Below are 10,746 nucleotides of genomic sequence, written 5' to 3' on the forward strand. Positions count from 1 at the left end.
GTCCCCCTCAGCTCTGGCTGGAGTTCTGGCCCCTTGTGCTGGGGGGGTCTCCTTGCCCCCCCATGGCACCCCCTGGATGTCCCTGGTGGTCTCAGGGGTGGTCTCAGGGGTGCTGTGGGCTCAGGGGTGCTGTGGGGGCCCACAGGTGCCCGACCTGCCCGTGCTCAGCCTGCCCAAGGAGCCCCTCAAGGCTCACGGGCGGCAGGAGCCCAGCGCCCGCCCGCCCTTCATCCACCACCGCGAGTCCCCATGGAAGCGCTGCCTCAGCGCCTGGTGAGTGTCCCCCCGCCCCTAAAAGTGCCCCCCAAAGTGCCAGGTCTGCCCCCCCGAAGCGGGCAGGGGGTGCTGAAGGGGCTCTGACCCCGCTGTGGCCGCAGGCGCGACGCGGGGCTCTGCGGGGTGCTCCGGGAGGTGGCCAGCGCCGAGGAGGAGGGTGAGTCCGTGGCTGCTCCTGGAGATTTCCCGGGATCTCTGGGTCTGGGATCCCTCTGTTCCCATTGTGCTGCCCCCGCCCGTGCCCCCCGTGGTGCGGGTGGGCGCAGCTGAGGGTGCTTTGTCCCCCCCCCAGGGCTGCGGTGGCTGAGGACGGGCTCGAGCCACGCGCTGGCCGTGTGCCGCTGGCTCTCCTCGCTCCACGGATCCCTGTTCCCACACCTCTCTGTGAGTCCTTCTGGGCCTGATTCCTGGGGCTGGGGGAGGCTGGTTTGGGGTGGTGGGTGGTCCCTTCCCTCCTGAAAACCCACCCAAACGCTCCTCCTGGCAATGCCCAGCTCCAAACGCTGCTCCTTCCCTCACCAAAGGGAGGGGAATGCTGCCCTAAGGCCTTGCCAGGGCCCAAAGCGCTCCAAGAGGGGCCAAAATCCAGGTAGGGGAAGAGAAAAGAGGGGATGGGCACTGGGGGTCCTCGCTGCCAGCTCAGTGTTCTGCTCTCCCCTGCAGCTGACCAGTGAGGACATGATTGCAGCCTTCTCCCAGGCCGTGGACTGGTGAGTCCTGTGTGTCCCAAAAGCACCATCCCTGGGGTCTGTGACACCCCTGGAGCTGGGAGAAGGGTGGGGGTACAAGGACAGGAGGGCCCTGTCTGGGTGGGCACGTTAAGGGCAAGTATTTCCCCGCTGGCTCTGGCTGCCCTGGTTTGTGTCTGGTGGTCAGAGAGAGGCAAAGCCTCTGATGTGCTGAAATCAGGGTTACACTACATCAGAGACTGCAAAATTCCTCCCAGTTCCCACCCCAGACTGTGGCAACCAGCCCCTCGGCAGAGCCCTGGGAATAATTGCCAGGAACGGGGGAGTTTCTCGAAGAAAACGGTCCCATCCAGCAGCGAAAAGGGAGTTTTATTTCACTGGGCACTCTGGGAAGGGCCTCTGCCAGCCTGGGGGGTGCTGGGTGGTGCCAGCACCTCTGCTCAGAGCCTCACCCTGCCCTGTCCCTGCCTCCAGGGCCGGATGCCCCGTGCGGGCCTTCGCCTGGCACCCGCACACCAACAAGTTTGCTGTGGCGCTTCTGGACGATTCCATCCGGGTCTACAACTCCAACAGGTGGGGCTGGAGCTGCTGCTGCCTCTCAGGATTCGGGGTGCCCTGGTCCTGCTGCCACAAGCCACGGTGCCCTTGGCCTTCCTGCCCATGTGGGCTCACGTTCAGCCCCCCCTGCTCCTTTCCCACCGCTCTTCCCGGAGCGTGATCCTGACCGAAGCCTTGGCTTTCCTTTCCCTCCCTGCTCCGTAGCTCTGGGGGCATCCTGGGAGTCCCACAAGCCCAAGGGGGGTCCCACAGCCTAAGGGGGCACAGGCAGAGCAGTGTTTGGAGCGTCGTTGAGTCTCCTCTCTCCCCCAGGTCTCCCTGCTCCCCCAGGGAATGCCAATCCCTCCTCAGGAGAAGACTGTGCCGGCTGGTCCTGCGGCCCCCTCCACGCTTCCCTGCTCCAGCCCCCTCTCCCAGCTGGGATTTCTGGCCAGCCCGGGCCCTCTCCTGCCCCAGGGCTGGGCTGGAGGCAGCTCAGGCCAATTGCACCAGGTGTGCTCTGGCTCACTCCGGTGTCACCTGGCTGGGAATTCCTGTCCCCCGCTGTCACCTGGCTGGGAATTCCTGTCCCCCCACACCCCCTCCCCACCCTGGGAAGCAGGGCACAGCAGGGCACAGCAGGGCACATCCCCCCTTCCCCTTCCCACTCTGCTTTCCCCCTGCACTGGGCTCAGAGCTGGCAGAGGACACTGGGGCACGGCCCACACGCTCTTGGTCCCACGTTTTGCCCTTGTCACATGTGTCCCCTCCCCGGCAGTGCCACCGTCCCCTCGCTGAAGCATCGCCTGCAGAGGAACGTGGCCTCCATGGCCTGGAAGCCTCTCTGTGCCTCCATCCTGGCCGTGGCCTGCCAGAGCTGTGTCCTGGTGTGGCACCTGGATCCCACCTCCCTCTCCACCAGGTGACAACCCCCGCACACCCCCTGCCCTGCCATCGGGACCCCCTTTGGGGTTGGCTTTGGGATAAAGCCAGGCAGGTGCCCGTCCTGCCAGCCTGTCCCAACCCCTCCTGGGGTTTCTCTTTCTCTTCCAGACCGTCATCAGGCTGTGCCCAGGTTCTGTCCTACCCGGGGCACAGCCCTGTCACCAGCCTGGCCTGGGCACCCAGCGGGGAGCGGCTGCTCTCGGCGTCACCGGTCGACACGGCCATGCTGGTGAGGAGCCCTGAGCTGGCTGTGCCTCCCTGGGGGGATGTGGGGACCACGGGCACCCCAGAGGGTCACCCAGGGACAGCTGGGCTGGGCACAGGTGCTGCTCCCACAGAGGGTGGGTCAGGCAGCTCTGAATTTGACCTGGACCTGAAATCATCGCTCTGTGTCCCCTAATCCAAACAACCCCCCCCAACAGTCAGCATTCTGACGTAACCATTTGCCTTCCTTGTCCCCTCCTCCAGGTGTGGGACGTGTCCACTGAGAACTGTGTCCAGCTGCAGTGGTTTGGGGGTGGTGGTGTCACCTACTTGGCCTGGTCACCCGATGGCAGCAAGGTGCTGGCAGCCACCCCCTCGGCCGTGTTCCGGTGAGTGCCCCACCTGCCCAGCTCCCCTCGCAGCCCTCGCCCTTCTTTCTGCCCCAAAACTGAGCAGATCTGGAGCCTGAGTGTCCTCACTGCTCCCACTCCTGCTGGGGGGGGGCAAAAGGGCACAGGGGTGGGTGGCTGGGTCTGACCCTGTGGGCTCCTGGAACAGCGGGATTGGGGCAGATCCCAGGAATTCACCCTGTTCTGTCTCCTGCAGGGTATGGGAGGCTCAGATGTGGACGTGTGAGCGGTGGCCCACTGTCAGAGGACGCTGCCAGGTAGGATGGATTCCTCGGGCAAGGGATCATTTAGGCTGGAAAAGCCCTCTGAGACTGTTGAGTCTCACGTCCCCCAAGTGCCACATCCACAGGGCTTTTAAATCCCTCCAGGGCTGGGGACTCCCACCCTGCCCTGGGCAGCTGTGCCAGGGCTGGACAGCCCTGGAAATTTTCCCAGTATCCAACCTGAACCTCCCCTGGTGCATTTTGAGGCTGTTTCCTCTTGTCCCATCCCTTGTTCCCTGGGAGCAGAGCCTGACCCCTCCCTGGCTCCCCAGAGTTGTGAAGGTCCTCCCTGAGCCCCCTTTTCTCCAGGCTGAGCCCCCTCCCTGCTCCTCACAAGTTCTCCAGCCCTTTCCCCAGCTCCATTCCCACCTCTGGACACGCTCCAGCCCCTCAGTGTCTGTCTCGTAGCCCCAAACTGACCCCAGGATTTGGGGTGCAGACATCACCTCCAGGGCCCTCGGGGACACGTTGGGTGGGTTTTACCAAAAATCCCCCATTCCCAGCTGGCTCCAAAAGATCCCTGGCCAGGGGAGGGGCCATCCACAAAGCCCTGAGCTGTCTCTGGACCCACTGGAGTCTCCCTGCAAACCCTCCCTGTGCCACAGACGGGGTGCTGGAGCCCGGACGGCAGCCGACTGCTCTTCACGGTGCTGGGGGAGTCCGTCATCTACTCCTTGTCCTTCTCCGAGTACCGGGGTGAGTCTGCCCCAGCTGGAGCTTCCCAAGGGCTGGGGTGGGACCCAGGTGATCCCTCACCTCTGGCTGAGGGACCTGGGACATGCAGGGGGGCGCCTTGGGGGTCTCCCAGAGCACGGAATCCTTGGGGTTGGGTTTATCCCCCCTCATGTTGCCTCTCAGTCGTGTGGACACGAAGGGTTTTTGCAGGGGGGGATGTTCAGGGCCAGCTCAGGGGTTTGTCAGCAGAGGGGCCGGTCCTGGGGGTTGCTGTCCCCTGTCCTCCATCCCAGACATGGGATATCAGCACGTTGTTCTGAGAAATGGATAAATTATGGGAAATCTGGGCAATTCAGTGGGATTTATGGAGTGTTCCCTTCAGGGGAGATGCAGGGGCAGGTGGGGGGCTCCAAAACAGCCTCGATCGTGGCAGACCTGTCCGAGACCACCTTCGAGACGCTCTACGGGGACGAGAGGTGGGTCTGACGTGGCACCTGGGGGGGCAGAGGGGGATCCCACTCCCCTTGGCAGCAGCCCCTCGATGCTGGGGACCCCGGGGGGCTGAGGGGGTCTGTGCCCCCTGATCCTGGGGGACATTTGGGGGGCCAAGGGGGTCTGTGCCCCTCGATCCTGGGGGCTTCCCTGCTGCTTGTGCTGGTTCCAGGATTGGAGGAGAGGTGCATTCCATGGTGTGGGACCCCACTGGAGAGAGACTCGCAGTGATCATCAGAGGTGAGTCCCGCCTGAAGATCCCACTTCCAGCAAGGAAGAGGGGCACCGAGGGGCCTGTCCACGTGCCCCTGGAGCAAGGCAAGCCTCCCTGCCCCTCTCCCTCCTGCAGGACACCCCGACTCTCCGGGCAGCCAGACGGCCATCGCCGTGTTCCGCACCCGCAACAGCCCCGTCTTCGAGCTCCTGCCCTGGTGAGTCGTGGTGGGCACTGGGTGGGTTCCTTGCAGCAGGTTTTGGGTGGGTTTGGGTTCATTGAGTACCATTAACCCCCCCTGGGGGGTGTGGTGGGGAAGAGCAGCCCCTCCTCACCGTGGGGAGACCCCATCCCGCATCACTTCAGGGCCTGTCACTGTTTTACCTCCGAATCCCGTCGTGTTTTGGCCGTGTTGGCCATTATCCACCTCGAGCCCCTTGGCTTCGGGTTCTCCCTTGCCCAGTGCATCCAGTCAGGTCCTGGGTGTCTCCACTTGGCCCTGGCAGTGTGGTGTTCCTGTGGCTGTGCCATAACCGTGGCTCCTCCTGCCCCCCACAGCGGGTTTGTGCGGGGCGAGCGCGGTGCCCAGCCCCAGATCATCGCCTTCCACCCCTGCTTCCCACGAGGAGCCCTCCTGACCGTGGTGAGTCGCTCCCCCCTTGGTGCTGGGTGGTCTGACACGGGCTGGGGGGAAGGTGTCCGGGATCTTGGACCCTCATTTTCTTCCGTGTCCTCTTCCTTTCCAGTGCTGGTCCTCGGGGAAGATCAGCCACATCCCCTTCTTCTTCGTCAGTGCCCACGTGCCCCTGGCCAGCCCCCACCGCAGCCCCGTCCCCGTCGTGGCCAGTGTGAGGGAGCAGCCCCTCTTCTCAGAGCTGTGACCACAGCCCGGGGCCTTGGTGGCTCCTCTTCCTCCCTGGGCAGCCTCATCTTCCTCCTGGGACCCCTGGCGGCCTTCAACCCCTTGGGGGGCAGAGGGGGTCTCCCAGAGTCTGCATCGAATAAAGGCCGATCTTTCCCCCCTCTCCTCCTCTTTCCTTGCCCTGAGGGGGCTGGAAACTTTCCATGGGGTGAGTTCTGGAAGTTCCGTGGGTCTGGGGGTGCTCCAGAGCTGCTTTTTGGGGTCAGAGAGAGCTCAGGGTCAATTTGCAGAACTTCCCCGTGCTGAAGCCCAGTGGGGTGAGCCCACGGGGCCAGGTTGTTTTGGGGTTAAAGAGCCACATTTTGGGGAAAGGTGAAGGCAGGGGGGGCTCAGGGGTCCTTGGCTGCACACACAGCACCCCAGGCCTCCCCTTGTGGGTGAACTGAACCCCCTGTGGGTCCATAAAACCCCAAACTTGAGCCCAGTCGGGTTGTGAGCAGGGCTGGAGGGTCCCCGGGGTGCTCGTGCCAGCCCACGTGAGCCCCCCCACCAGCACCAAAGGGGGGGGGGCAGCAGATGGACCCCCCCTGCCCAGAGAAGGGATTAATGAGGCGGGAGGCAGCGTGGTTAAATCCCGGGATTACATATGGTTAATCCCCAGGATTACACTGCAATAACAGGGATAATGGGGAGAGCGCAGGGTCCCTGCTCACCCCCACAACCCAAAGACCCCCCCGGGACCCCCAAAATGCTCCTCCAATCCCGAGGTGGGACAGAGAGTCCCCCCCACCACCCCCACCCCACCCACATCCAGCCCCTCCATGGGGCTGCACAGGCACGAGGAGGATCCAGGGGGAAAAACTGGGGGATGAACCCACCGCTGCTGCTGGGGCGGTACCGGGGGGGGGCTTCACCCCTCGGCACTGCCCGGTTTGCTCCCGGTGCTGCCTCCCCGGAAGGCGCTGAGCGGCTCCTCCTCCTCCTCCCGGGGCCGTGCCCGCAGGTATTCCAAGGGCAGTGCCCGCAGGTATTCCAGGTGCAGCCGCGTCTCCGCCCGGCTCCTCCGCACGAACCGGCCCACGTAGAGCAGGAGGGCCCCCAGCCACCCCCCCACGGCCACCAGCACCACCATGTCGGGGGCCCGCGCCCCCCCGGCCCCGCCCAGCGTCTCGTTGTGGGGGGGGCAGCGCCCCGGGGGCCCCCCCTGGGCACCGGCAGTGCCCGGGGAGCCCCAGCGCCAGCAGGAGCAGCCAGGCTGCCTGCATTGCCCCGGGAAGGAGGACGGGTGGCACGGCAGGACGGGTGGCACGGGAGGACGGGTGGCACGGGAGGGGGGGCTCTGTGCCCCCCCCCAGCGCTGCTGATGCGCGGGATTGGGGCGGGGAGGGCGGGGGGAAGCGCTGGCTCCCGTGGCTGTACCCACCTCACAGCAACCCCTACCCCCTGCCCACCCCCCCGGGGCCCCCAATAGCGCATCCACTGGGCACACACTGGTCTTTACTGGTGCTGGAAACCCCTCGGAATGGGGTGGGGGGGTTATACAGGAACGGGAGCAAACTCCAGGGAAACGGAGCCAGCAAGTCTCTGACTGGGCTGGTGCCCCTCCAGTGCCAGGGGTGGTGGGCACGCTGCCACCCGGGGGGGGGGGCTGCCCCCCACCCCCGCAGGTCCCTTGGAGCATCTCGCTGCGATCCCGTTACAGGAACAGTCCCAGCTGCCCCTGGAACCCCCCGCGCTGGGCCGGGGGGTCCCTTTTGGGGTGACGGCGATGGGAGGGGGGGGGCTCACCCGCTCTGCGTGCCCCCCCCCGTGCCGCAGTGCCCGCCGTGCCATCTCCAGGGCCCCCTCCCGGCTCCGGTTGCCGCCGATGAAGCCGCTGGCGTGGACGAAGACGCAGCCGGGGACACCGGAGAGCTGGGAAAGGGCCTCGTCCCGCAGCCCCCGCCACGCCTCGGGCAGGGGGAGCCTGGGGGGGACACGGGGGACACCGGGTGACAACCTGGGGGGGGCACATGGGGGGTAGAATGGGGGTACAGGGGGCAGAGTGGGTGTACAGAGCTCGGAGAGGAGTGCAGGTGGGTGGAATGAGGGTACAGGGGGCAGACTTGGGGTACAGAGAGGGGCAGAATGGGGGTGCAGAGCCGTGGGGGGGATACAGAGGGGCAGAGTGGGGGTACAGAGAGGGGCAGTGAGGGTACAGGGGGCAGAGTAGGGGGTGCAGAGCTGTGGGGAAGTGTACAGGGGGAGCAGAGTGGGGGTGCAGGGGGGCAGAATGGGGGTGCAGATCTGTGTGGGGGGGGACAGGGGGGGCAGAGGGGGGGTGCACAGCATGAGGGGAGGGGTCTCACCGGCTCTGGAAGGTGTGGGGTCCTGTGGGGACGCTCTGAACCCGCCACTGCCCGCCCCGGTCCGGGAACAGCACGAGCTGGAGTGGCCTGGGCAGGGCCAGCTCCTTCTCCAGCTGGAAAAGGTGCTCCTTCCAGGGGCAGCCGCCCTGGGGCAGCTCCAGCACCTGCCCACTCGAGTCCACCTGGGAGGGGGGACACCACAGCCACTCTGGGGGACTGTTCCCAGAGCCCCCAAATGGCCCCAGGGCTCGGTTTCACCCCCTGAGGCTCAGAGAGCCCCACACATGGGGCGTGGATGAGGTGGGGAGAAGGGTGGGCAGAGTGGGGGTACAGAGCCCTGTGTGGGGCACAGTGGGGGCTGCAAGGCCATGCAGGGAGGTTCATACTGAGGCGATTGGGCCTCCCCACACCCCAAAGCTGCCCCCCCATTTTCAGACACCCCTGCACCAGTGGCCCTACCTCGAAGCGGCGCCGAACGGCCTCTTCCACCAGTGCCCGCGCCGGCAGCCAGGCCCGGTGGTAGAAGTCGAGCCGGTCCATGAACTCGCTCCCCACCAGCTCCATCGCCCGCCTGAACCCCGCCTGGGGGCACAATGAGGGGTCAGGGGGGTCCCCAGGCCAGGTGTCCCCATCCTGGGTGTCCCAAAGCCGGGTGTCTCCATCCCAGGTGTCCCTGAGCTGGGTGTCCCCATCCCAGGTGTCCCCATCCTGGGTGTCCCTGAGCCGGGTGTCCCAGAGGGGCCATGGTGCCCGTGCCCACCTCGGTGTCCTGGTCGGGGTCGTTCCAGCGGGGGTTCAGGTGCCCCACGCGGGCGCTCAGGGTGGTGGTGAGGGCGTAGCGGGGCTCCCCCTCCGCCTGTGCGATCCCGTTGTCGATGGCGTCGATCTCCTCCACAAAGTTCTCGTAGAGCTGGGAGGGGGACAGCGGGGACAGTGAGGGGACAGAGGGGACAGCAGAGGAACAGGGGAGGGACAGGAGGAGACAGTGAAGGGACAATGGGACTGTGAGGGGACAGAGGGGAAAGAAGGGGACAGCAAAGGAGGGAACAGTGAGGGGACAGCAGGAGGAAAATGGGGGGGAAAGCAGGAGGGGGGACAACGGGGGCAGCACTGGGGGGGGCACAGCAGGGCCCAACCACACACCAGCAGCTGCCACAAACTGGTCGCCTCTTTCTTGGAATCTCCTGCGGGGTGACCCCCCACCAAAAGGAGCAGCCCTGGGCAGAGCTGTGGCACTGGGGGGGGGTCAGAGCCCCCCGTACCTTATCGTAGAGCGCCGTGACCACGGGCCCGTCCTCCGGCTGCCCCAGGAGCGTTGCCAGGATCTGGGAGCCGAAGTGACAATAGACCAGCCCGGCGCTGCTCAGCTTCGTGCTCCAGGGCTTGTCGGGCCGGAGGCTCCTCATGGACTCTGTGAAGGACCTGCAGGGCACCGGGGTCAGCCCCAGGGACCCCCGGGGACGCCGCTGTGCCGGCGGGCGGGCCGGGGGTGGGTCTCACCTCTGGTGGTGGTCGTAGCGGTGCCGCTCGGGGTCGTACTCGCCCCCCACGTCCACCACCACGTCACACTGGGCCAGGCGCTGGGGGTCCCGCGTCCGCACCACCTCCGCGTCCTGCCGGGGGGCACGCGGAGCATGAGGGTCCCCCGGAGCACCGGAGACCCCCGAGAGCTGCCCCCGGGGGACCGGGGAACCCGAGGAGGGGCTGAGAGCTTCAGGGTGAGCCCCAGGTGACAAGGGACCCCGAGGAGGGGCTTCAGGGTGACCCCCAGGCGGGACCCCGATCACCCACCACTGGGTGGGTCCCAAGGACTCCACGCGGGTCCGGGAGACCCGACGGTGGCCGCAGGTGGGACTGGGAGCCCCGAGCGAGGTCACAGGGGAGCCCCGAGGAGGGAGCCGGGCCCCTGCAGCGCACGGTGCCGGTGCCGCCGCACGGAGCCCGGGGCCGTACCCGGTAGCGGGGCAGGAGCCGCAGAAGGAAACACGCGAGCGCCTCGTCGCAGTGGAAGGTGCCGTCGTGGGTGCCGATGAGCGGGGCGGGCTCGGGACGCGGCCGCTTCTGCCCGGCCGCGGTGGCGACGGAGCCCCCGGAGCCGATCCCGGCCATGGAGGAGCCTCCGGAGCCCCCGATCCCGGTCCCTGTCCCGATCTCGGTCCCGATCCCGGTCCCCGCCATGAGTCGAACGGCGCGGGAGAGCCCGCGCATGGCCCCGCCCCCGGCCCCGCCCCCTTCCACCCGCAGACCCCGCCCCATTCCACCCCGGCACCGCGCACAGGCCGACGCCTTTCCTGCGCATGCGTGACCACGCCTCCCCGGTTTCCAGCCCCATTTAAACCCCGCCCTGCGCACGCGCAGTTGGTCACGGCTACACCGAGAGGGGGCGGGGCCAATGAACAGCTTCGGGGAGAGCGCGCCCCCTGGCGGCCGAATGCGGGGACACAATGGGGGGACCCGGACGGGGACACGGGGACAGACGGACACGGGGACACACAGATAGAGACATGGGGACAGGGACATAGGGACACACGGACACGGGGAGAGGGACACGGGGACAGGAACAGAGGGACAGGGACACACAGACAGGGACACGGGGACAGGGACACGGGGACAGGGACACGAGGACAGGGCAGGGACAGGGACACGGGGACACACGGACAGGGACACGGAGACTCAGGGATACGGGGACAGGGACACACGGACACGGGGAGAGGGACACGGGGACAGGGCAGGGACAGGAACACAGGGACAGGGACACACGGACAGGGACAGGGACAGATGGATAGGGACATGGGGACAGGGCAGGGACAGGAACACAGGGACAGGGACAC

The 10,746-nt window shown here is 66.7% G+C and overlaps 2 protein-coding genes across 2 annotated transcripts; one reads left to right on the top strand and one right to left on the bottom strand.

Moving 5' to 3' along the window:
* Positions 1-145: 145 nt before the first annotated feature.
* On the top strand, positions 146-5,728 carry LOC113962800 (aladin-like; the record flags this gene model as incomplete). Its single annotated transcript, XM_027673570.1, has 16 exons — positions 146-273; positions 378-433; positions 569-660; positions 940-986; positions 1,440-1,538; positions 1,836-2,015; positions 2,281-2,424; positions 2,556-2,676; positions 2,916-3,040; positions 3,258-3,318; positions 3,930-4,020; positions 4,382-4,475; positions 4,664-4,731; positions 4,841-4,922; positions 5,264-5,348; positions 5,452-5,728. Coding segments are annotated over 16 exons (1,608 nt in total), but the record flags the coding sequence as incomplete, so codon positions are not given.
* Positions 5,729-7,103: 1,375 nt separating this feature from the next.
* Positions 7,104-10,090, bottom strand: LOC113962801 (UPF0160 protein MYG1, mitochondrial-like). The gene is made up of 7 exons (XM_027673571.1): positions 9,869-10,090; positions 9,416-9,528; positions 9,178-9,337; positions 8,676-8,825; positions 8,375-8,497; positions 7,916-8,097; positions 7,104-7,533 (listed from the first exon to the last, which is right to left on the bottom strand). The coding sequence occupies exons 1-7, from the start codon at positions 10,022-10,024 to the stop codon at positions 7,104-7,106; spliced, it is 1,314 nt and encodes a 437-aa protein (XP_027529372.1). The 5' UTR covers positions 10,025-10,090.
* Between the last annotated feature and the right edge of the window lie 656 nt (positions 10,091-10,746).

This window comes from Neopelma chrysocephalum, unplaced genomic scaffold (genome assembly GCF_003984885.1).
Source record: "Neopelma chrysocephalum unplaced genomic scaffold, ASM398488v2 Primary Assembly neopelma1_185187, whole genome shotgun sequence".
NCBI classification, from domain to species: domain Eukaryota; kingdom Metazoa; phylum Chordata; class Aves; order Passeriformes; family Pipridae; genus Neopelma; species Neopelma chrysocephalum.